The 25,013-nt window shown below is 39.9% G+C and overlaps 2 protein-coding genes, 1 long non-coding RNA gene and 1 pseudogene across 6 annotated transcripts; 1 reads left to right on the top strand and 3 right to left on the bottom strand.

Annotated features, from left to right (window-relative positions):
* Nucleotides 1-1,318: 1,318 nt before the first annotated feature.
* LOC138617575 (peroxiredoxin-like 2A) lies at nt 1,319-8,264 on the bottom strand. Of its 3 annotated transcripts, none has more exons than XM_069692677.1 (6): nt 8,174-8,264; nt 4,959-5,144; nt 4,384-4,475; nt 4,152-4,292; nt 2,253-2,417; nt 1,319-2,172 (listed from the first exon to the last, which is right to left on the bottom strand). In XM_069692677.1, the coding sequence occupies exons 2-6, from the start codon at nt 5,101-5,103 to the stop codon at nt 2,077-2,079; spliced, it is 639 nt and encodes a 212-aa protein (XP_069548778.1). In that variant the 5' UTR covers nt 5,104-5,144; nt 8,174-8,264; the 3' UTR covers nt 1,319-2,076. The 3 variants fall into 3 exon arrangements, with proteins under 3 accessions (XP_069548778.1, XP_069548777.1, XP_069548776.1); XM_069692676.1 differs by lacking the exon at nt 8,174-8,264 and adding an exon at nt 6,840-6,936; XM_069692675.1 differs by lacking the exon at nt 8,174-8,264 and adding an exon at nt 5,991-6,206.
* A 25-nt stretch (nt 8,265-8,289) lies between these two features.
* Nucleotides 8,290-10,805, bottom strand: LOC138617577 (peroxiredoxin-like 2A; annotated as a pseudogene).
* A 1,462-nt stretch (nt 10,806-12,267) lies between these two features.
* Nucleotides 12,268-16,754, bottom strand: LOC138617574 (uncharacterized). Of its 2 annotated transcripts, XR_011310671.1 has the most exons (3): nt 16,667-16,742; nt 16,212-16,329; nt 13,502-15,485 (listed from the first exon to the last, which is right to left on the bottom strand). It is a non-coding gene; the product is annotated as an uncharacterized lncRNA (long non-coding RNA). The 2 variants fall into 2 exon arrangements; XR_011310672.1 differs by lacking the exons at nt 13,502-15,485; nt 16,212-16,329 and adding an exon at nt 12,268-12,653 and having other exon boundaries at nt 16,667-16,754.
* Nucleotides 16,755-16,852: 98 nt separating this feature from the next.
* On the top strand, nt 16,853-24,941 carry mat1a (methionine adenosyltransferase 1A). Its single transcript, XM_069692669.1, has 10 exons — nt 16,853-16,942; nt 18,734-18,811; nt 19,225-19,347; nt 19,445-19,557; nt 20,287-20,430; nt 21,174-21,299; nt 21,390-21,482; nt 21,607-21,789; nt 21,899-22,032; nt 22,877-24,941. Exons 1-10 carry the CDS (start codon nt 16,876-16,878, stop codon nt 22,977-22,979), a joined length of 1,164 nt encoding a protein of 387 aa, XP_069548770.1. The 5' UTR covers nt 16,853-16,875; the 3' UTR covers nt 22,980-24,941.
* The last annotated feature ends 72 nt before the right edge of the window (nt 24,942-25,013 follow it).

Here is a 25,013-nt window from a genome sequence, read left to right as displayed (position 1 = left end):
CCTCAACCTTGTCTCTCAACAGCACACCAAAATTTTCAAGAACATCAGAAAGCATCACCATGAAATTAAAAGATTGAAATAATAAGAATTTTTTTTTTCATATTTTTGCCATAGACTTTATTGCCATTACAATAAAATGTCTTGTTGAGAACCCTCTAATTTACAACTACAGCTGTGCATGCCATGAAAAAAATGTCACATCTTTGCAGAATGAAAGCACAAATGTAAAGACAATGTACGTTGTTATTATTACACTCCATGAACGTTTTGGTTGTTTCGTGTACATAGAAGTTACATACGTGTAGACGTGTCTGTATTGGTGCATAATGTTCTCTCCTCTTTTGTATGGTTTTAAAATATATTTCCTTGTTGTGAAATGTATTTTACTCAGAGCAATAGAATAAAATGTGTAACATTATTGTCCAAACCTGTCGGCTTAATCCAATAAGATTTCACAGTGTATATTACCAAGAGGTTTAAACTATGTAATGACCCTGCCTTTTGAGGATAGGAACTTAATCAAGTGAATATTATAGTAGAAAAACTCAGGACTGATTATAGAGCTAATGTCTTGGTTTACCTGTCTGGACACAAAATTATTTACAAAATCAGTTATTTAAAAATGACAACTGGTGAAATTTGATGTTTGAATCCATCCAGAGCATCAACAGAAAACAAGAACTTGCCTTTATTCTTCTGTCAAAGTATGTGGATATTGTTTCCATAGCTGTACTGAATAGTCCGATTTATTCACTAGAAAGTTTTTGTCCGAAATATGAAAAAAAAAAAAAAAAGTCATACTATAGCGTCGTCCAAATATGAAAAAAAGTCATACTTTAGCATGTTGTCCAAATTATGAAAAAAGTCATACTACAGCATGTCGTCCAAATATGAAAAAAAGTCATACTATAGCATGTTGTCCAAATTATTTTAAAAAAAAGTCATACTATAGCATATCCTCAAAAGCACAAAACAAAGTATCAGTATCACAGGTACAATGACACCATTGTACCTGTGATGGTTAGTGCTGGTGCCTCATAGTCAGAAGGTCATTGATTCAATTCCAGCTTGAGACATGTATGCAAGAAACTTTCTTAATACTTTTCCAATTATGAATTATGAAGTTTCAGCCCAAGATTCAGATTAAAATTACATGATCGTAACCGTGAGTGAAACGCTCGAGGGCTTTTAATTGGAAAGAGAAACAGGAAGTTGTTGCATTTGGCTGACAAAATGATGTGACTTCATCACGCAGTCAGTGACAGATTCCTGTTAATAGAGCTGTCGTTGTCAAACTAAAAACACCACAGTAGAGACATGGTGATGAGGTTGTCTTTATTTAATCATCTGTAGCCAGTACACACATGTGCACTTACATTCATGTCTCTCTCTCGCACACAAGCAAATACTCCTGGCGCCACAAACTCTCCTCGACGTGACGACAGAAACTGAACCTGTGCGTGTGTGTGTGTTTGGTCATCAAACCTGCTCTTCTCAGTATCGAGTTTAAAGTCAGGTTGTCATTATCGCACACACACACAGAATACAAACACTCGTCTGTCATGTCGAGGTCCATTCGGGTGCCTGATCAGAAGCAAATGAAGCTTTAACACAGAAACAACATCTTTTTTTTTTTTTTTTTTTTTTTACAACTAACAACAATTGCACCTCAATGCCTTAATATTGAAGCGTGTTTTCTAACGGATTGATTTCAAGTGACTTTAGCTTTAATAATTGATGTACCTGAATGAAAACGCTGCCTTTAAATCCCGTATTTTTAATACCCGTGTCAAATGTCAAGCTTATAGGTGATTGCGGCGGTAAAGGGGAATATTCGGTGACAAACAACATCTGTCCTGCATTTCACAGCTCGGTGTTCGTAACCAACGGCAAGTTAAATGTGCAAAAAAACAGAGGTATGTTGTGATATTGAACAACACAAACAGATTTAAATGTCATGGTAATATCTGTATTTCAGTGATGGACAGACTGACTGAAACTCAAGGTGTCAAGTCAAAAAGGTACATTATTTCTTAAATCTTCTAATGCAGTGTACCTGCTCTCTGTACAAAATAATTATTTCGCTGGTACAATTTTTCTAACAGCCTCCAGAACATCCGCCGTCTCCACCTTATTGCCAAACTCCTTCTCCCGGTGCTCCAGGAGGATGCCCTGCAAAACACGGCAGGCAGTTCAAATACGGTTTCATAAGGCACCGCGCTGAGACAAATGTGCAATCTAACCTGGGCTACCTGGTCTCCTGCTCCGATGACAAACACCCCCCCCAGGATGAAGCCCTCTCCGTTCATGTTGCCCTGGTAACCGGACCTCCAGGCCCGCATGAAGTTCTGCCACACCCCCAGGCGAATAAACCCCAGACCGCCCATCTTCCTCTGCAGCGGGCCGTAAAAATGTTTCTGCAAAACACACAGTTTAGTTTCAGTCAGATTAATCAAGACAAATGTAATATGCAGCTCAACATGCTTTTTCAGTAAGTATGATGGATTTTTTTAAAACTTTTTTTAAATAATAAAATACCAGTAACCAGCATGCGAGGGTCCGCGTATTCCTGCTTGCAGTTAAAAAAAAAAAAAAAAATGCTCGATCTCGTTCCTTATTCTTTAAAAAAAAAAAAAAATTGCCTTTTTTTGGCAGCTTTAACATCTTCAAAAACTCATGAAAGTTGGTGCCTGACGCATGTTTCCTGAGGTTTGGCGCATCATTTGACCTTAAACATCGACTTCCTGTGTCACGGCGAAACATCAAACTGCACCGCCTGCAAAGCATGTTGTCCAAAATATGATAAAAATAAATAAATAAATTAAAAAAAGAGTCATACTATAGCATCTCGTCCGAAATATGTTAAAAAAAGTCACCTTAAAATGTATGAATGGGTTTTTGGGGGATAACATTCTTGGTAGTTTGGACAGAAATCCAAGAAGATTTAGACATGTTATTGATGTTTATTTGAGTTTTTGTATCAGACTTTTGTTTTGTATTGTTGTTGACCTTTGGTTTGGTATTAGTATGACTACATTTACAACATGTACACTACACATTACAGGAAGATATTCAATGTCACTGCAGACCCCGTTGAAAACACGTATGTCTGCTATCCAAAGAATGTCTGCGGTAATTTTGGCCGCATTTGAATGAATATTTGTGGAAGGTGGAGTTATAGGTTGCAGTGAGCCAAAGATTACAATGCAGACTGTGTCCTGGGAAGATTGGTGGTGCAGTGGTTAGTACTGTTGCCTCTCAGCAAGAAGGTGTGAGGTTCAAGCCCCCCCTTTGTCACAACTTAAAAAAAGAAAAAGTCACACTATAGCAAAAAGTGACCCAAAAGTCATTTTTGGGTCACTTTTTGGCCGCCACGCCACGGGCACAGTGATCGACAAAAACTAATTATTTTGATAACTTTTAATTCCAAACATGTTAAGAGTGCACGGACTCAATTTCAAGTCGGTCCAACAAAATCTGTAGGAGGAGTTTGTCAAAGTATAACGTGTGAATCGGCAAAAATGTCGACTACGTTAAAAATGCCGGACTTCCTGTTGAGTTGACGTCATGTTGAATTGGAACTTTTTTTGTACATCAAATTTCGTGCATGTTGGTAAATGTAGTGTTTGGGGGGGCTAGCGAGCCATTTGGCCACGCCCACTCAAACCTCCACTAAAATGAAAAAAAAAAATTCACCGGGAAACGCATGTACCAACTTTCATGAGCTGAATCATTAAGATATATATATATATATTTTTTTTTTTTATTTTATTTTATTTTTACAAAAGCTGAAAGAATCCCAAAACTGAGCATTTTCAGTTTTTCTATCATAAAGGAAAAACAAAAGTATGAACTTTTCTGCATGTGGTTAAAGACTTTAGGTTAAAGTATGCCAACTTTGGCTTTGGGAAAATATGAAGGGTGCTACAATATTTGTAGATATTTTATATCCTAAACAATGAAATGATTACTCGGGGAAACTATTCTACAAACAATCAACAATGTAAATATTCGTTAGTGGCAACCCTGAATCGGACTTTACTCTTGCTTTGGTTCTCATTGTCAGTGTGTGCTGCCGAGATGTCAGATAGTACGAACGGGTCCTTGTAACTGCAGCTCTGGTAGATGTGATGTTACCCACAAATGCTCACATTTTCATCTACGTAGATGTCCCCAGCAAAGTGCGATCTGAAGTCCTGGATCTCTGTGCCGACGTTCTCCTTCACCACGGCGAACAGAGGGACCCCGAGCTCTTCCAGCTGGGGCTTCAGAGAGGACAGCTCGGAGGCCTCCTGCAGAAAGATCAAATCAAACCATCAGGGGAAGTGTAAGTCGCATGCACTCCCGAGTCTCGCAGAAACGGTCGAAGACTTTCGACATCACCTCTCTGCACAAAAATCATCCAGGTCTTCGCACGGCCATGACCACAGCCCCGTTCGTCTCCCACAGGCTCTTTGCTTTGATGACGTTTTCATCTGCAGTCAAAAAGAAGAAGAAACTTTCTACAACAAGCCTCCAACCTGACATATTAGTGATAAAATAAACGATTATATGACTTCTACAGCAAACAAGAATCTAATCAAATGTGGTAGATAAACAACAGTCTTCAAATTCCAAATGATGGAAGGAAAAAAAAACCCCGAAATGTTCACGGTCACATGAAGCTTCTATATGTTGAATATTCTTACAAAGAATAACACAGCAAGTCAACCTTTAGCGTTTTAGGGTGATTTAATCTGCAACACCTGCAGATTTTAGAAAGCGGCTTTTCCCTAATCTCGACACAAAACCTCATTCGTACAATCCGCGCAAACACGTAACAGTCAAGAAAACCACACACGGCTGACCGTCGTGCTGATGTAACGTTAAAATGTCCTCCTCGTGTGTTCAAAAACTGCCGGAGGTGAGACTAACGAGCCGACGGGTGGGCGGTTGCGTCGGCGGGAGGTCCCCCTTACCATCCGTGGCGGAGCGCAGGTCGGCGTCGTCGAGGTATTCCAGTGACGCACCGGCAGCTTTGGGAAGACACAGATCCGTGTTGGCCAGGAAGATCCCGGCGAGGGCGGCCCCAACGGCGCCCAGACCCAGTGACCACATCCCCATTTCAAAGAGCTGCCCGTCCAGCCCGGACCCAGGTGACAGCACTGCGGCACAGCAAGGAAACGGGAAGGGGGAAAATGTGACACTGTGTTTACACTTTGACTTCCTCTCACGATGCCTCTTGCGGCTGAGCCGTCATGCGCCCGCGGCGGGCTGGCTGCTGTGAACATGTTTCACTGCGAAGCACTTTATCTAATCTTCTACCGAAGGAGAACAAAAAAAACCTCCCTGAGGCCGAGAGACCAACAGGACTCAGCGTGCCCGTTTGTGCGTGCAGGCTTCGGTGCTTTTTCTTTTTTTTTTTTTGCCAGCGCAGCCTCCCGCCTCTCTCTCTAATCTAAACCTCCCTTATGACATCAAATGCTGCACAAACGTACGTAAAAACTGAGAACTTTCACTGCAGCTGGCTTGATAAGCCAATTTGTGAAAACTAACCAAAATTTGCTTTCTCTTTTAGAAAATCTTGTAGCTTAATATCGAGCTGCAGCAACAGTTATTTTCACTTCCTATTGATCAATTTCATAATTGATAGTTTGGTCCACCACCAAATGTCACAAGATAGTCCTTCACAATTTCCTGGGACCCGAGGTCTTCAAATATCTTTTCTTTTTTTTTTTTTTGTCCAGAAAAGTACTTTGTAAAGAAAACTGAATGTTTTACTTTATGAGCGCTAATTACAATTTCTGTGGTCTGACTTATCAATTATCATTTATTTTGTCTGCTTTCATAAGATTTCCTTGCGTTTTGAAGACCTGGAGTCATTTCAGCACGTAACGGGGGTGGAGAGCAGGGAATCCTACGCACAGGTCACAACGAAGCCCGTTTCTAGTTCAAGTTTGGGATGCGACGCAGAACGGTTTAACTACGTCGGCAGTCGAATATCCCCTTGCCTGAAGAGGTCTTGTTTTGGTCAGGACTGGCTTCGGCTTTACTTTGGTGAAACTGAGCAGTCTGGGGTGTTAGAAACCGGGCCCCGGCTGTGGTAGAGGGCTGGCTGCCCACGGTGGAGCCCCCCACAGGGAGTGCAGAGCAGCGCGGGGGAAGCCTCCACCTCAAAGCTGTCCAACATCTGCACAGAGCCAGCATCATGGGACTGTGGGGGGAAAAAAGTCTGACCGTCTGACTACACACACACACACACACACACACACACACACACACACACACACACACACACACACACACTCAAGATTTCACTGGAAGACACAAAACACAAGTGTTTTCTGAGCAGGTTGAACCAAGCTGCCGTGCCACACACACACACACACACACACACACACTCAACTTCGACCGCCAGCCTTGCTTTTAACAAGCAATTAATCTGACGGATTAAAAAGAAAAACATTTCATAGCAAGAAAACCTTATACCTACTGTCAAATCAGTTAGCCAGGTTTTTTTTTTTTGTTTTTTTTGCTTCTAATAAACATTTATTTCCAACACTTCAGACTGCAAAGAGTGCCGTATCGAAATTGAAAATGCAACAAGCGTATAAAAGTACAAGATGTACTTCTTATTTGTATTCTTATCGTAATAATCTCACTGTGTTTCTGCTCTCCACTTGCAAATAAACTTCCTGTTTTTGCACCCTGATCCATCTGCTGTGTGGTTAACACACCGACAAATAAATTACACTGCGAACATAAACTCAGTTTAATTTGTTCAATTTTGTTACAGAGACTATTTCAAATCTGGCTTCTCCGTTCAAACGATTTTTAAAGCAGGAATGTCGTATACTAACTTGTCTCCGTTCCCCAAAGAGCAAACGAATGCTTTCTCTCCTGTGATTTTAGCTGATCCGGTTTCAAACAGCAAATCAACCAAATGCACTTCAGCTCTGACGCTTTATAACGCAGGACAAAGGGCAGAAAAAAAAAAAAAAAGAGAGAGAACAGCAGCAGCCAATAGAGACAGACCCCTGCAACACAAGGAAGTCTGGACCTCTTCAATACATCTGAAGAACAAGCAGTGAGAAGAGCTGTCAACACTGTTTAAAAAGGAAGTCATGTTGCACAATACCAGTAAACAATTAGCACTAAAACACAAGTTTGATGATATTGATGAGATGTCTGGGCGATGGGAGGACAAATGAGGACGATTGGTGGATTTAAAAATGCAGGTAAAGTACTGTAAACGCTGCAGGTTTAAGGTCCTTCACTTGAATAGTTTTATTAAACGCTACTTCGTACTTCTCTTCCAAACTATTTCACGAAGAAATAGTCTTTTTTTTTTAAAATCTGGCATTCTTCCTGCATTGAGTTCCTATACTTTTGATATATTAAGTACATTTTAGTGACGCTGTTATTGAGCATTTTCATTTGGACACTTCTTTTACACTCAATTTTGGAGGAAAACATGATGTATTTTGTACTTCGCTTCGATATCAGCCAGCTGACTGATCAAGCAAGGTTAAAAAAAAATATAAAAAATACTGCCCAACATACTACCTGTATGTCTACCTGTACCTTTCATTCATGTGTTAGTACTCGTATTGCACCAGGTGCGCGTAGTTGTATGACACTTATCATGTCCTGCTTACTATTTTTGTATTATTCGGTCATTTTACTTTAAGTACAGGATCCTAATACTTCTTCCACTGGTGACACAATTTGGACCTACTTGTAAAGCAAAACATGAGTTGGCAAATAAAAAAAAAAAAAGACCAGTAATCGGCCTTGCAACAAATAATGTGGATAATGACCTTGATACTGTTGTGTAATTTAAACACAGACAACAAACCCGATGGCTCCGCGGTTCACTGAACCTGTAACTGAAAAGGACTATGATATAGGTTTAAGCACTTTGACAGCTCGTCTGATGATGACTGAGGACATATTAAATGCAGACTGAGGTTTTCTGTGAAGTTACTGCGGCGCGTCAGCGTCACGTCGCCGCCGCACACGGTTGAGAGATTAGCATTTATTAGCACAGCGTGCGAGAATAAATCGTTGGTTTATTCAATGTGGCGGCGGGAACTGGCGAGGTTTACCGCTGCGCTTGTTTTGTTTGTTTTTTTTAAGCTGTCACTGCGATATAAGGTTGATGGAGTCGTTTTGCAGTAAAAGTCACACTCACCAGAATCAATGAAGCGGCGATGAGAAACGCCTCTTCGGGCCGAGCGGTTTGTCAACAGCTCTCTGCGCAGGCGTACTAACCGACTCTGAGCGACGAGCGCAGGAAAACTAATCGAACAGGATTTGCCAAGAAAGTAAGGAGCAGCCAGAGACGAGGTAGATATGCTGACAAACTTGCTGAGCACGACTGCTGTATTGGTTTATTGTTAACAGTTATATGGCAAAAATGCAATCATTTACTTTGACGATTTATTCTCCCATCATGTCAGGCCCAAATGAAGTGTTGGATTTGTGTGCTGTGTAGCATCAGAGCTGTCCTCTCAGCTGAGTTTAGAAACAAGTCGTCATTAAAACACACAAAAGACCAGCACACAATCAAAGCCAGATATGTTAATAAATAGTTAAAGTGGCACGTTTTAACCACATTGCATAACATCAGCAAAAATGTGAGTGCAGCCAGAAGTTCATTAAATTCATGCTATATGCAGATGAAATATGAGAAGAGTGTAACACCTGCAACATGTTACATAAACATGTAGAGTGATATGAAAAAACACTGACATGACCAAACACATGCATGCGGAAGCATGCACGCAACAACTATTACATAATGCCACACAAAAAAATGCCATTCATTCATCTGTTGAAATCTATCTGGCCAAGTCCTCTCGCATTTTGCGGGTTGTTCTGAGCACAGCCAGCATGTTCACTTTATCCCCAAATTCCTTCTCACGGTGCTCCAGTAGAATACCCTAAGAGGTAAAAAAAAAAAAAAAAAAACATCACCCATCATAAACCATGAAAGCATCCAGATACAATTGTCATAAAGTATTTATTTGGTCAATTGCACCCTACCTGATCTCCAGGCCCAATGACAAAGACTCCCCCCAGGACAAATCCTTCACCTCTTATGTTTCCCCTGAAGCCCTTCCGGTAGGCCTGCCAGAGGTTCCTCCACACACCAATACGCAGTAACATAGAGAAAAACATCCACCTCTCTCGAGGGCCGTAGAATTTTCTCTATGAGAGTAATATACAAAAAAGCATCTTATTGGCTTAAATTATGCAACTTAAAGCCCTGAAGAGGGGAGAGTTTTTCAAAAGCAGACCTTCTGATCGACATAGACCTTCCCAGAGAAATACTTCTTGAAGCTGTCCAGCTCCTTGCCAATGTTTTCTTTCACCACTGCAAAGAGAGGGACTTCAAGGTCCTGCAGCTGGGACTTCAGAGAGGACAGCTCAGCAGCCTCCTGGATAGAGAAGGACACAGGGAATCAAATGGCAGGATTGCAAGTTAAAGAGTTCTTATTACACATACAGGCGTGTCAATTTCTACCTCTCTGCACAATAATCATCCAGGTCGCCGTACAACCATGACCACAGCGCCAGCCTTCTCCCACAGAGCTTTGGCCTTGTGTTGTTCATCGACTAAAAGAGACAATGGCGCATTATTGAAACTAAATATGACTGACTCTTCTTCAGAAGGGATAACTTACATTCTACAGATAAAGACCATCCTTCTAAATGTTGTTGTGGGATGATGAATCTTAAATTCCATAATCGCAGCCAACTAAAGCTGAAATTTTGAACTGTCGCGTCTTCATGTTTGTCTAAATTGTTGATGAGGTATCTGAAAAGACAACTTGGTATTTTGCCAGTCGATTAATGAAGGTCAGAAGGACTAAAGGATCGTTTTGCAATTTTTCAAGGACTATCAGTCCTTGAGTTTATCAGTCATCCCAAATCAAGTGTTAGTACAGACTTCCATTCTTTTTAAAAAAAAATTTTTTACCACAGACAGTTTCATTGTTCCTGCAATAGATAGTAACCCACAAAGATAATTTATACTGAAAAAAGGACTGTAACTCAGCATTGCCAAAAAAACATCAGTTACGCAAGTCATAGATTACATTTGTTTTGTTTTTCTGACTCACCACCTCCAGTTGTCTTCAGCTCTGTGTTCTCCAGTATTTGCAAGTTGGCCCATGCTGGTTTGGTCTGGAACCAGTCTGTGATGGAGCTCATAAGCTCTGCAACAAACAGGCTCACCACCTTCAGAACCATGATCACAGGCACCATGGTCCGAACCTGGCTCCACGGACCAGAAAGATTCACATTCAAAATTCTTCAGCTTCCCAAACATTAAACAAGGCTAACGTATAATGTAGCTCACTTTAGCATGGCTGTTTGTATGTTTAATTTGTATTCTTTAGTAAAAATACAGTCACGCATGCTGATCACAATGATCAACATTAAGGTTGTGCAGAACTTAGAATAGTCATGGCTTCACATTTAACTCAACAAATTTTTTTTAAAAGGTGATACTTACCAGACTGTGTCTCGCTGCTCGTGTGGAGGAATCTGATGTTTTCAAGCAGCCCCTTAAGCCCTCTAAACTCAGATCAGGCCAATCACAGTGAAAGCTTTGCTTATGTGAGCAAAACATGATAGGAATTCCTCAAAGACTGCTGTGAAAAAAGGATCAAGTTGAGCTGAATCCTCAGTACCAGGTTCAGCATGGTACCGAGTGGACCACTCCTCATACAGCAACGCAACCTCAGCATTGTAACAGCATGTTTGAATATTTCATGTAGTCTTAGTTACATCTTAACATCCATAAATATAATGATGAGCATCTCCCACTAAGATTTTTAGTTTGACGCTAACACAGAGAATCCTTCTTTCGCCAATATTTTTAAATGAAAGTGATTTACACAATTATATTTTCTTATTGTAATTGCTGAAATATGCAATGGCGCTCATGATAAATATGCCTTTGGCTTCTCATTGTTGCAGGACAAACCTAATGTAGGCGGAGAGGCCCTGAGATCACACCAGCTGTCATGGCTCAGAGCAAGACTGACCTCTGCAGGAGATTAGTGACATTAGAGAGCAAACACACCAAAGTCTTCTCTCAGGCCTGAAAGTAACTCCTATTTTATTTCTCAGTTTATTGATTATTGCTAACAGTTTGTCTAAAAGCTAAAGGACTGCCTCTCCGAGGGTAGTATTTTTTTCAGGGCCGTAATGCTGAAAAACAACCAGCAGTGGAGATGGCAGTTTTATAAGCGCAACCATTGATAAAAACCTGAGTCCACCTCCTTGCGGTGCAGTAAAGAGGGCTCAAGGTGTTTGGAGTGTGTGTGAAGAGGCTGAAGGTACATTACATTACATAGTATAGATTTGTCATTACACTTTTCAACAATGTATCATCGACACACAAGTCTAGTGAAGACATTGTCTTGCTGCTGAATAATTTCTACGAGGAAAGCGCATTGCTAGTGAAAAAGTGGTACTATTTCACTCATTGGTGGCAGTTATAGAGAGGAATGTGCTGAGGGTCCAAAATGGGCTGGAATAGAGATGGGATAGGATGACACTTCGCGAGGCCAGCTGCTGCACTCTCTCCAGCTCTTCTGTGCAGCCATTTGCTGGGTTATTTGTCTGCCCGCATGCTTGTTTTTATTGTTGTAAATGATTTCCAGTCATCTTCTATGAAACTTAATCAATGGCTAGTGGTTTTTGTATGAGAAAGTGGAGCTTGTGCTTGTGATTCATTGAACAATCAGCCATTTGTAGTAAAAATGTTCCAAGATGAGTCAGTGCACTGTAAACATTTCACACTATCACAGTGCACAAAACTCTCATTTTAGGTTCAAGTGAGGTCTTGGGTTGCTTTTGGCGCTGGTATTCTCATCGCAGAGACACACATGCAAACAAACTGTGTACACAAATGCAGAACAGTCTCTTCTTGGACCAATGCTGCTCCAGTGGGGAGTGTGTGGGAGCAGCAGCCAATCACAGTTGAGGGTTTGCACCCCACCTCCTGTGTGGTATTCCTGCCCACAGGCATTGGTTGACATGTCATATTCTTATTGTGCTAGTGAAGCCAATCAGGGAGCAAAGTGGGTAGTAGTAATAGAAGCACAGGGAGTATGACAGTAATGACTGTCCAAGTTCATTTGAGAAGTGAGATCTGCCTTTGACTCTGTTTCAAGCCGTGCACGGCTCGTTAATGGCAGACATAGTCCTCCTTTGTTTTGACTGAACATTAAAAGATATGCAAAAGAAAATTGGTAGTGTTGAAATTCATAGCATGGTCAAATTTGCCTTTTAATGCTATAAACAGGCCAAAAATCCAGATCAATATACAGAAGAAGCCTGCACAGTAATACATCATCCTCAACACAGAGTTGTAATAGCCTGTAAAAACACAGAACAACACTGACAAGAATAAATATCTATAAACATAGTAAACTTATTCAGGTGACAGGCTGTTTATTGACATGTAGCTTCTTGTATAACAAGTTGTACACACTAATAATTCCACAATCTTTCAACTATGCAATAAAACTTTGTGCGTGGCAGGATCCAACTTATTCTGCCTGTTCTGACTACCGTCCAGATGAAACTGGTTGGTAACCAGACGAGCTCAGAGCGCGGAGAGGCGAGCTGCAGGGGTAAACTGCGTGTCCTTGAACCTAAGGAAAAACAAACAGGTGTTAACAGCCTCTGAGGCCGCCAGGGTTCATTTATCTCATCCTGTTCTGTCAAGTTTGAGTCTGACTGACCCTTAAACCCTAAAGTGACCCCAAAACCCTTACCTCAGCTTTTAAACAAAACGCACTAAGGGTACAATGTGACACACATTTCATGTAGCCAATCAGACAGAAGGAGGATACGGACATGAGATTGGATCAGTGGGGGAAACATGTTGGCATGAATGACGTGTTAAAAGTAGGGGGACTTTAATGCCCTCCGAATTACTCAATGGGTGGGCATCGACTAAGTTCACTGTAGTTGTTTGAGAAACAGGTGAAGACATTGGAAACCCCCCCCTTGCAGGAACACAAAGTTCATCCAGTATTTATCATTCTACTCTTCATCTTCTAAGGGCCCCAACAGCTCAGTGGATGAAGGTTCAAGAGGATTTGAACTTTAAACTTTACAGTATGTCTTAAGTAGGTTTTATAAATCCAACGCTTTACACTGACCTATTTAACATTCATTTTAGAATATAAAACAAACTTCTTCTCTTATAGGATTGTGCACATACATACATTGATGAATGATGTGTAGTGGATGGACATAGTAGATATAGTGGAGATCAGTGGAGTTTAACTCCAAAGACCACTGGGAATCAGCCAGCTTGTTCTTTTTTTCTTCTTTTCTTATGATTTATTTGGAGTGCAGATAAAGTTGCTTTGGAGTCAGTCATGAAACACGATGAAAATTCAAAATCGGTCCTCCGTTTTACTGTATCCTTGTATTCTTGCTTCTTTAATGGGATGTACACATATCATAGGTGCAGGGAAACTCCAAAACACAATTTCATTCAAATACACAGAGTTTTAATCATTTTAACCTAACACTGATCAAGTTGTGATTGAAAGGGGTTTATTTAAATAGATTTGTAGTATGTAGCTTATTTACTTAGAAAACTGGTGGTTTCCCACAAACTAGGGGTAAATTCTGATTTGATTTTAATTCAGGTCTTCCAACAAAGCTAATGGTATACAGAATAACTTAATATTTTACTCATTAAATGTAATTAGTTTGGATTTACTTGAGAGTCAGATTAACAACTAAGTGTAGTCTGCAGCATATATTCACCGACTTCATACTTAAGGCTTGACTTGCTGTCAAACCTCTGATAGCAGTTATCTTTCAACATAACCAGAACAATCTTGTTGGTGTAAAAAAAAAAAAAAAACCTTTTCCTGGTCAGTCATTAACAAATTCCTAGAAGCAAGCAACACAAATTTATACTTCACGTGTGCACATGTAACAAATGTGTTGTCTTGAGTGTTTTCATCCCAGCAATCAGAATCTAGTCGGGCCAAAACAAACAGAGGTGTATCATCCATAGGTCACTCACTGTGCCATCAGACTGGCTCTCTGCTCCCCTTAGCATCAGGCTGGACATTCATGTTTTCTCTAGTTTAATCTAGTTCAGGTTTGCTACGTTGAATCATCCCAGACCTCTGACCTCAATCTCGCTGTAGACACCAGTCTTTGTTCAGTATTACATGTCATGTCCAGTCTTACAGTATTTCAACTGTTTTTTAGTTAGGCTGTCTAAACTTTATTTTTATTTAATATTTCTACTACTATTGGATAAGTAATTAAATTGTTTGTAAATTACTTTTAGCTGAATATTAACCATTTAGCTATTACTTTTATTATTTATCATTATAAACCGAAAAATGTGGTTTTTAACTGGTTAATTTGAACTGTTTATAGCTTACTAATTAAACATCTCTGCTTGCCCGCTAACCAGATTGTTGTTGTATGAAAGAGTTTCTCTGGAGTCAAAGAGCAGTGTTTTAATATCACACCCAGTAACTACTGTTTGATTTTATTGTATGGGCCTGGGGTAAGATTAAGTCAGCTATTTCCTGAAGTGGTATTTATTCATATGTTAATACATCTGTTTTTTATTTTCACCTTTTCCTTCATAGTTTCACAAACGCAAACTTACGGCCATATTGTGCAGTTTGCATTTTTAATCTGCCGTGGAGACAGAAATTCGATTCATGAATTATTTTTGCTCTGCACTTCATAACGTTGATTATTCCTGTAGTTATTGTTTCTTGCCTAAAATAATTACAAGCTCAATCTATCAGAGGCCTTCAAAAGTCCTGCAGACCTACTGTAGTTTTACAGATACTCTAAAATATAAAAGGAAGCTTGTACATTGCATCTCAAAATTCAAGCCATTTCTAGACTTTCTGTAAAATTGGGGGAAGGGCGGGGGGTGTCAAACAATCACTGCTTACACTGACTCTATGATTAATGTAGCTTTTTGTTCTTCTGGTTAAATCTGCTTTAAATGAGCCTTAAAGCAGTCAGGAAGAGTGGTATTTTATTCACTACAGAGAGCTAGTTAAAATTCTCATCTCATTTCACGAGGCCAACTCAACACCAAGTGAAATTAGAGCCAGATGAGGGAAAGATGGAGAGAATAGGGTTTGTCTGTCTGCACTGTTCACGCTACTATAAAGAGAGAGCTGTTTCTCTCACTGCGCGCACAGCTTGTTGAATATATGAAAAGGTACAGAGTTTGTGTCTGTGTGTTTCATAGTTCTATTGTTGTTTTCCAGGTGTATGTTTATGTATGTTGTGTGTGTGCATCACTTGCACAAACAGTCCCATGCATGTCCCTGATTTTCTGCAGAAACACAGGCACTGAGTCAACTGAAAGGCCATGAGATATCTGAGAGTCTCATCTTCATTATTCGATATTCTCTCAGGAAATGGATGTGGATATTTCCTGCAGTTGTGCACAAAGACAAAAGCCTCGGGCTGGGACGCTGATGGAAAAGAACATTTAGACAACAGGTAACTGTCTGCTCCAAACTTAATTATTGTCAGAGTGAAAGTAACTATCTACACTGTGCTGTACTGAAGTATAAATTTGAAATACTTTTATTATATTTATTTATGCTACTATAAAATTTAGTTTCCACTACATTTCAACATGTCTGCTATTTCCATTTACGCATTTTCATGGATGCAACTAACTTTTTTATCATCATTGATTAATCTGATTGTTATTTAGTCAAGAGATTAAAGAATCATCTGGTTTATAAAACATGAGAAATTAGTCAAAAATGTATCACATCATTCAATAGCACAAGGTGAACCCGAAATCCAGAGCCCCAAAATATTCAATTTACTGGTGGCGGTTTCCTCTGAAATGTAGTGGAGAATGAAGAAGTATCATGTCATTGTACTTGACTAAATGTACTTGGATACTTTCCTGCACTGCAGTTTACTAAAATATAACTAAGAAAATTAGCAAATTCTCACAATGAAGAACCTAGTATCAGTTTTGGATTTTTAAACTTTAAATAGTTAATTTATATTTTTTTAAAAACTTTAAAAAAACAGTTGCAATCATTTTTATCAAACAATTACGTTATTGTTGCGGCACTACATATTTTACATTCATGTCTTCTTTCACCACAACTGAACACCATAACTTTGCTCAGATGTAAACAGGAGTAATTGCATCATTTTTGGCTGTGGACAACTACCTTTTTCCTGTGTCCCTTTGTCCATAGGCTGCCCCAACCTGGCAGAGTCCCAGCAGACAGAATTGTCCCACGAGTGTTATGGGGGAAGGGGAACCCCATATTTGTGAAGTTCCTGCTTCTACCCAAGAATCATCACACCCAAAAGCAGAGCAGTCAAATCAGATGAGGACTATAAACACACACTTGAGCACCAAGCTGTACACAAGGGGTTAACAAGCAGTTTTCAGGAGCTGAAAAGCCCTCCCATCATCCACTCCCCCCTGGAATGGACTGTCCCATGGATTCACATGACATGTGTGTGTGTGTGTGTGTGTGTGTGTGTGTGTGTGTGTGTGTGTGTGTGTGTGTGTGTGTGTGTGTGTGTGTGTGTGTGTGTGTGTGTGTGTGTGTGTGTGTGTGTGTGTGTGTGTGTGTGTGTGTGTGACAGAGAGTGTGTGCCTGTGTGTTCCCCTTACCCATATATATTGGGCCATGTGGACACAGACGTGGAGTTTTGTTGCACAGACTTTGTATTGGCTGCAAGGCTGTTAGCCTCCCATTCTTCATTCTTCGTTTCTCTGGTGAAGAGAACCAGCAGGAATATAAAGCCGCCTTTAGATCTCGCTGGACTGCCTGTTGGTGGGAACTGAGGAACCTCATAGAGTACCTGGCCCTGTAGGAAAAAATGAGTGATCAGCTGAACGACGGTTCTTTCATGTTCACCTCGGAGTCCGTAGGAGAGGGACATCCAGGTGAGTCTTCAGTCTACCTTAGCTACCTGTGTACACTCTGAAAATTAAATGTTTTAAAATATTTTTAAAAAATGCACAATTTGTCAAATCTTTACAAGTTTTATCCCAAAAATACAATGTCCAAAAAACATTCCATTTAACTTTTTCTTACTATACAAAGAGGAATACATTTCGCATGTTAAAACTAAGACTGTCATGTTATTTAGCAGAAATACAGACACACTTGTGAAAAAACTCAATACAAGTTGGACTATAAGTCCAAAATAACGCGTTAATACTCTCCCAGCGTGGTTGGTATTCCATCCACAGCAACATGTGTTTACTGGCCCTCGCTATCACTTATGGGCAGAAGGAGGTGAATGTGTCTGTGTGTGATAGGCTGATGTAAAGTTTCATGCTGAGGACAATTTTTTTTCCAAGAAAAGAGAGAGAGCAGCGTGACATGCTGGTAGTGGTGCATGTGCTGGAACACATGTTTAATGTTGATATTAGCTTGCAAATTATGATGTAAGACATATTCTGGTAGCAGATATAGATAATAAGTGACAAAATGGTAAAACACACTACGACTATCTTCTAAATCATTTATTAAATATTTAAATATTAATTTAAAATGCTAAATAGGTGGAGCTAAAGTCACGTGAGTCCCAGATGTTCTGTAAATACAGTCTTAAGTTATAACCTAACTGTAAAAGTTAAAGTGTACTCTGCTGTGTACACTGCTGCCTTTAGACACACATCTACCCCTGCCAATGTGTTGTAATACTTTCACAAATATGTAACCTTACAAAGTCCGTTGTGCTAAATCAATAATCAGTAAATGCAGTTGTGCAGCGTCACAGATAATAACAGAACAGAAAATGACCGTGAGCCCCCAGTATTTGAATCTGAGTAGTTCAGCTTTATCGTGTTGTCGTAATTTTTAATAAAAAATTTGTATTGATTGTTGAGGAAAAATCTTTTAATTGATCTTCATCTCATTCTATAGATCACAGGGTCTACATTGCTTCAAATCTCTTAGTTCTTAAAAGAAACACTGAAAGACAAATAATACTCATAAATTATATCCTAAATGAGAGAAATGAAAATACAAAGAAACACCCAATAATCATAATCTAAAACGCTCTTGAGCTATTTTAATGTGAATCCAAAAAAAAAAGTAGCAGGCAGTGTGTCCTCGTCAGTTCATAGTGTAAGAGCCATCAAAGTATCAAAACGTGACTTTCACTGTTTGTACATTCTCAGATGTCTTGGTAGGAAACTACAGTAAGCACTTTTTTATTTGATAACACACCTCGAGGTCTGTGCTGTTCCCACAGATAGTGGCCATGTTTTTTGTGGCCGGTCAGACCTGTTGCTAAGATGCGTAGCAACATACCTGCAGACCAGCAACTAACTGCAAAGTCAATCTAAGTGAAGATGAAAAACATTTTATATCACCGCTTTGTAATTGGAAATTGTCTACATTTGTAGATCCTCCATGCACTGTGGAGTCAGTGCAGCCAGGTGGTGATGTTTCTGATGCAACCCGTGTATTTGTATTACCTCAGCAGAATGACAGACAGATTCATGCTGCTACTGCACTGAAACCAATACAACTAAAATCACTCTTACTGTTTGAAATATTAGTGCGCCGCCTTTCAAACACATATTTGTAGACATGGATTTCCAAGCTAACATTTTCTATTATTACGAATGCTGCAATATATGGTTTTTCTGACCTCCAGATAGATGGTCTACTGTTTCCAAAGCTCATTTCTCAACTCATCTCAACTTGTTGCTTCTCCACAGACAAGATTTGTGACCAGATCAGTGATGCTGTTCTGGACGCCCACCTGAGCCAGGACCCTGATGCCAAAGTGGCCTGTGGTGAGCAAATTATATTTTCAAATCAAAGATTTGAGGAAATGGAGAGCGACATATATGTTGCACCATCTTGTGAATGGCTTTAAAATAGTCATCCCAGTATCCTAACTTTTTTTTTTTTTTTTTTTAACATTCTCCTAAGAAAGCCAAACGGCAACATGTGGTCAGTGAAGCTGAATATAAACTAACAGACCCACTGACCTGAATTTCCTGTGGAATTTAAGTAATTTGCAGTGTTGAGCTTATTTATTGTATTTTAGTATTGACTACTGATTGTGACCACTGTGAGGTTGCTGATGACAGCAAACAGGTTTGTCATGGTGCTGTGACAGCTACATCCAAGTGATCAAAGTCTAAAACCTGGTACAAGATATTTAAAGATCATTGAACATGTAATGTGCTGATCGCATTGACAGAGACGGTGTGCAAGACTGGTATGGTGTTGCTCTGTGGGGAGATCACATCTCGGGCCAACGTGGACTATCAGAGGGTGGTAAGGGACGCCATCAAACACATCGGCTATGACAACTCTGACAAAGGTGAGAAAATGACACGCAAAGTAAGAAAAGTACAGTTTACTTGTACTTTTCTTTGTCAATTTCTCACCTTTTTTTTTTTCCCGCTTCCCTTCTGAAGGTTTTGATTATAAGACGTGTAATGTGCTGGTGGCTCTGGAGCAGCAGAGTCCGGACATTGCTCAGGGAGTCCATGTTGACAGACAGGAGGAGGACATTGGAGCGGGAGACCAGGTGCGACTGTTGCTATAGGAAAATGTGTCCTTTGGCTCATGTTGAGGGTTTAGTGGATACTGACAAAAAACAAATATCACAGTTGTTTTGACTTAGTACAACCACGTTAAAGAATTCAGACAGCACCTAGTGGGTTGAATGTTGGTGTTTTCAGTGTTTTAAGTCCTACATCTAAGATCCTTTTCAGTGAAGTACAAAAGTACTATCAACTATACATACTAAAGGAAACTTATTCTGCAGAAAACATTTCCCCAGAGGCCGATTTACTGTTATGGATGACATTATTAAAATAAACAGATACTGTTGCATTAGTGCATCCTATAAGTGAAGGAGGTGGAGGTTATTTTAACTACTGTATGTACAATATGAACTATTATAACAGTGGAGTAGAAGTATAAAGCAACATAAAATGGAAATACGCTTATTTCAGATTTGACAATACTTGAGTAAATAAGTGTAATTCAGTCAGTGGCAGCATGAGAACATCCACAGTTAAAAAAAAAATTGAAAAAAAAAGAAAAAAAAAGACACTGACAAATACATTGTTAAATAAAGCTTCTTTAAAAAAACATTTTTTTTAAAAAACTGTAGTTGACTCTTACAGTCCATTTCCAATATTTTGTCATTGCTACCTTTTTGTTCCGCACTCAGTGACCATTGTTTTTTTCCTGCTGCTGATGATCTGCATCATTACATTCTGCATCTTTTCTGACTGTCTCTCCTCTGCAGGGTCTGATGTTCGGCTACGCCACAGATGAGACAGAGGAGTGCATGCCTCTCACCATCGTCTTAGCTCACAAGCTCAACGCAAAGATGGCTGAACTCAGACGCAGCGGTGTCATCGCCTGGCTGCGTCCTGACTCTAAAACACAGGTAAGGTTATGCCTTAAAGCACATGCACTATTTTTTTCTTTTTTTACGACTCACGAACTGAAACAACACCACAGCAGAATTTCTGTGAATGTGTTTTTTGTTTTTCTATTCTTTTGATCCAAGAGATTATTTTGGTGCCAGCATACAAAATCGGATCAACAGTGAGTATAGCAAGAATTTAAGATAAAGCTGTTTGTGCAAGAATAAGAGACTTTTGACTGACTTAGAGGCAATTAGCAGCTGACTGCAACTCTGGGATACAAAGTGTCCGATTCTGTGTCCGGTGTCCCAGGTCAAATGTAGGTTCAGGCAGGAAACAGTAGGTCAGAATTTAAACCAGGTATTTAAACTCAATGGTACGGATTTAGCTCGGGTTAGTACAGAGTGACCAATGAGCAACATTACAGAGGACTGAAAGCGACAGCTGTGCCGTTTGAACTCTGGTGATCTAACCTCTGTAGTTTCCTGCGCTCAAAACCAGAAATAAAGGCGACAGGCGCAGCATCATAAATCTCAGACTGTGCCAGAAGTTACCACTATTTTCTGCGATGCAAGAAGATGTCAAGGATAAAAGTTGTTGAAGATGTGGGTCTGGCTCTGAAACAGATACAATATTTCTATTCATTCTATGGGGAAGTTTGGGTCACTTGAACAGCAGCATGGAAATAATAAAACGTGAAAATAATCATTGATTGGAGTCCAACACTGCGTACTAACTTACTGACATCCTTTTTGTCCCCCAGGTGACGGTACATTATGACCAGAAGGACGGAGCTGTGATCCCCAAGAGAGTTCACACCATTGTGATCTCTGTCCAGCACGATGACTTTATCTCTCTGGAGGAGCAGAAGAGTGTCCTCAAGGAGAAGGTGCAGCCTCAACAAACACACCTCCTTGAATGCAATGTTTAAGGAATAAAGTCACATGTTTGGTTTTTAATGCCGAGTTGTTTCCGTCAGGTGATCAACGCTGTGGTTCCTGCTAAATATTTGGACGACAAAACCATCTACCACCTGCAGCCAAGCGGTCGCTTTGTCATTGGAGGACCCCAGGTGACCGTCGCACACAAATTGCTATTTGATTTAGAAAATTAATTGTAAAAAAAAAAAAGAAAAAGTAATCTGTTTTTTTTTTTTTTGCTCTCCTCCTCTCTTTTTTTTTTTTTTTGTCCAACAGGGTGATGCCGGTGTGACAGGCAGGAAGATTATTGTCGACACATACGGAGGTTGGGGAGCTCACGGTGGCGGAGCTTTCTCCGGCAAAGACTTCTCAAAGGTGGACCGCTCCGCTGCCTACGCTGCCCGCTGGGTGGCCAAGTCTCTGGTCAAAGCCAAACTGTGCAGGAGAGTTCTGGTTCAGGTGAGAGCTCGGCTCCAACCACCAAACCATCCAAACATGCACCGAGTCCAATGCTGTGTGCAGACGGCCATTGGTGCTGATAAAAAAAACATTTCTGTGTGTGTCACAGGTGTCTTATGCTATTGGAGTGGCCAAGCCTTTGTCCATCTCCTTGTTCACCTACGGGTCCTCCCAGAGAACAGAGTCAGAACTGCTCCAGATTGTCAACAAGAACTTCGATCTGCGGCCAGGAGTCATCGTCAGGTAAACACACGAATACCACTTCTGTATTCGTCATATGCAAGACAGGACTGTCTTTTAAAGTCACTGTTGATTTTCTTAAGTGATCATCTCCGATTATTCTGATGGTTGTAGAAAACTGGAACGCTCAGTCATTGATTAACTAAATTATTTCAATAATTTTTCAAGTAAATATGTCAGATATTTTTCAAAGGTTGTGCTGCTTGTTCATATCAAATGGGAGTAAATTTAACAAAAAAAAAAAAAAAACCTTTTTGACCATTTCATAGACAAAATGACTAATCGACAAAACAATCAGAATTTAGTTGCACTTTTCCTTCCGGTTTTTGCAATTCAAAGTTAAAGCACTTTGAAAAAATGGCTGATAAGAACGCAGCAGAAATGTAAACAGAAAAACAATTGAAAACTAATATTCAGGTCAAATAAAGATACATGTAATAATAAAATCAATAAAATAGATTTAAGAAATGAAAATAATTATTAGTTGCAGTTGGACAGAAAACTGTGTGCTGCTATTTTCTGCCAGTGGGCGGCAACAAAGTTAGACGCATGGTAGCTTCAAGATGGGATCATTTCTACTGTATTTGTCTCCATTTACATTTCCCTTCCCATTCATTTCATGTTTATTTGTTCAGTGATAAGTATATCACACATACCACAGCGTTTATAGCCTAAGCCCGATGCAGTGTCTGTCGATAAACGAGCATTTAAAATAACAAAGAGGGACAACCAGAACTACATACTTTTATATGTATATATATCTAAAAAACAAGACTGGTATTATCGTGTGATGTGCTTACAGTCCTTTCTCACCTCTGATGTTGCATTTCTTCTGTGTCCTCCTCAGGGAGCTGAATCTGAAGAGGCCGATCTACCAGCAGACAGCCTCTTATGGCCACTTTGGCCGAGCAGAGTTTAGCTGGGAGGTGCCCAAAAAGCTCGTCTTCTAAAATACTCCACCCGTCTGTCCTGATTCCCGCCAGGAAGCTGAACAAGACACGTCTTCAAGGGCTACAACTTCTAGCTTCCAAGACATTTTTTTTTTTAACAGAAAGAACAAAAGCCAAAGTTAGGGAGGGATAAGTCAGCTTTAAAAGAGGTGAGACGATAATTATATGCGGGAGTGGTTGTAGCCAACGGACATATAATGGGATGTTCTCCCAATGAGAGGAGACACATTGCAGAGGACATCTCGGTAACTTAATATTTTTTCCTTTACCAGCCCATGAAACATCCAAACATAAACATTGGTGCTTTAAAAATGTACGTAGTCTCTAGTCAAAGATCTTCCTGGGTAACATAAAGGAACACCACAGCAATTAAAACACTCTGAAATAAATACTTCTACGCCACTAGAGGCAGAGCGTTTTACCTCGAAGCTGTATGTGACCAGTACTGAAAGTGCTTCAATTTCAATGGGTGCTATCGACAATAGCGAGTATCTCATCATGTTAATGTGAGAAGTGTAATCACTGCTCAACCAAAGACCTTTAGAAGGTAATTTAACATTTTCAGACATAACTGTTTTAAATGTCTTTTCTGAGTCTTATTTTGTAATGTGTGCCACAGGAAGCTGTTTGCACTGTTCACATTTTGCATTGTACAAGGAGACGGGTAATTAAAAGACAGGAAGAGCTCTGAGGCATAAAGTATGTTACAATCGCTCAAATGTTAACTTAGCCTTGTAGGTTTAGGTTTTCATACTGCTCTTCTTTTTCTGTCATCCTCTCAGACCTGCTTCATTTCATACAGTTTTCTTTAAGCCTCTCTGCTTGCCTGGCGGCTGCCTTGTATCCTTGTCTTTTCTTTTTTTTTTTTTTTTTTTTTACCGGCAGGCTTGCTTCTGTAAACGTGACTCACTTTTGAGCAGATAATTAGAACCCTGATTGTGAATCAGTCTCTTCTCTCTTTGCTCTTAACAGTGGATTGCCAAACTGTTAAGACTAAAGGATTTAGTGCAGTGGTTCTCAACTGGTCCAACTGGTCTCAGGACCCACATTTTTCTTGACTCATTAAGTTCAAATTATTGAACTAAACTAGTGCAGCAATGCACGAGGTCTCCAGGCACCGTTAAAACTGCAACGAGAGTTGAACTGCAGCTAAAAATCGGATGAAATAAGAAGTCTTAACTTTTTCCTGAACCTGTTTACAAATGCTCGAATATGAGCTAATTTAACTACTAATGTGACAATGTTAGTTTTGGTACTCGTTGTCATGACAATGCCGGCAGCAGAGGGCTACTGCACGCGTTCAACGTATATTCTTCTACAAAAAAAAAAAAAAAAAAGCACAGCAGCAGAAGTTCTGTGGACTTCAAAATAAAAGTTTGACTTTTTTTTTTCCACGCACACATCTACGACCCACCTTTGGGCCGCAACCCTCCAGTTGAGAACTACTGATTTAATGGACCACTGATGCCTTAAAAGTTGCAGCATTTTTACAATGTTATAAGCTTGTGCTGAACTACCTTGTTGCCGATCCGAATTTCTCTTCATTTTATATAGTCTACTCCCTTTTCAACATTTTGCTAATTTCTTAACGTGAAATGATTTCTCTTTCTAGAAATATCTTGGACTGTTGTCTAGTTACACTGCAGCTCCATACTGTAGACTCGTATGGCATTAGGAAAGTTCAATTTTGAGTCAGCTTTGGCCATTGCTTAATCACAAAGTATTTAATTCCATCCTTCAGAAAAACCTCTGATGGGATTGAGTTGGTATTAATAGTTGAAAGTTTACGTCTGCAGAGGCTCAGGGCTTGTGGTGAGTGGAACAACCCGTGCCGCCATTGTTTTTGTAACACAGGTGTTCCTCTGTTTAACGCGTTCTCTATCGGTGTCATCTTCTGTCAGCTTTGTTGGCAGAGAAACTGGACAATGTAAATAATTAAACAATAAAAAAAAAAGATATAAACCACTAGCTGGGCCTTTCCACAACATGCTTCTGTTCTGCGGTGATGATAAAACTGGATGCAACTTTGCAAAT

This window comes from Brachyistius frenatus, unplaced genomic scaffold (genome assembly GCF_029030835.1).
Source record: "Brachyistius frenatus isolate BFR_SWC_R1_liver_20210118 unplaced genomic scaffold, ASM2903083v1 Contig_13, whole genome shotgun sequence".
Classification (NCBI taxonomy): domain Eukaryota; kingdom Metazoa; phylum Chordata; class Actinopteri; family Embiotocidae; genus Brachyistius; species Brachyistius frenatus.
This window is presented reverse-complemented; position numbering and strand designations above follow the sequence as displayed.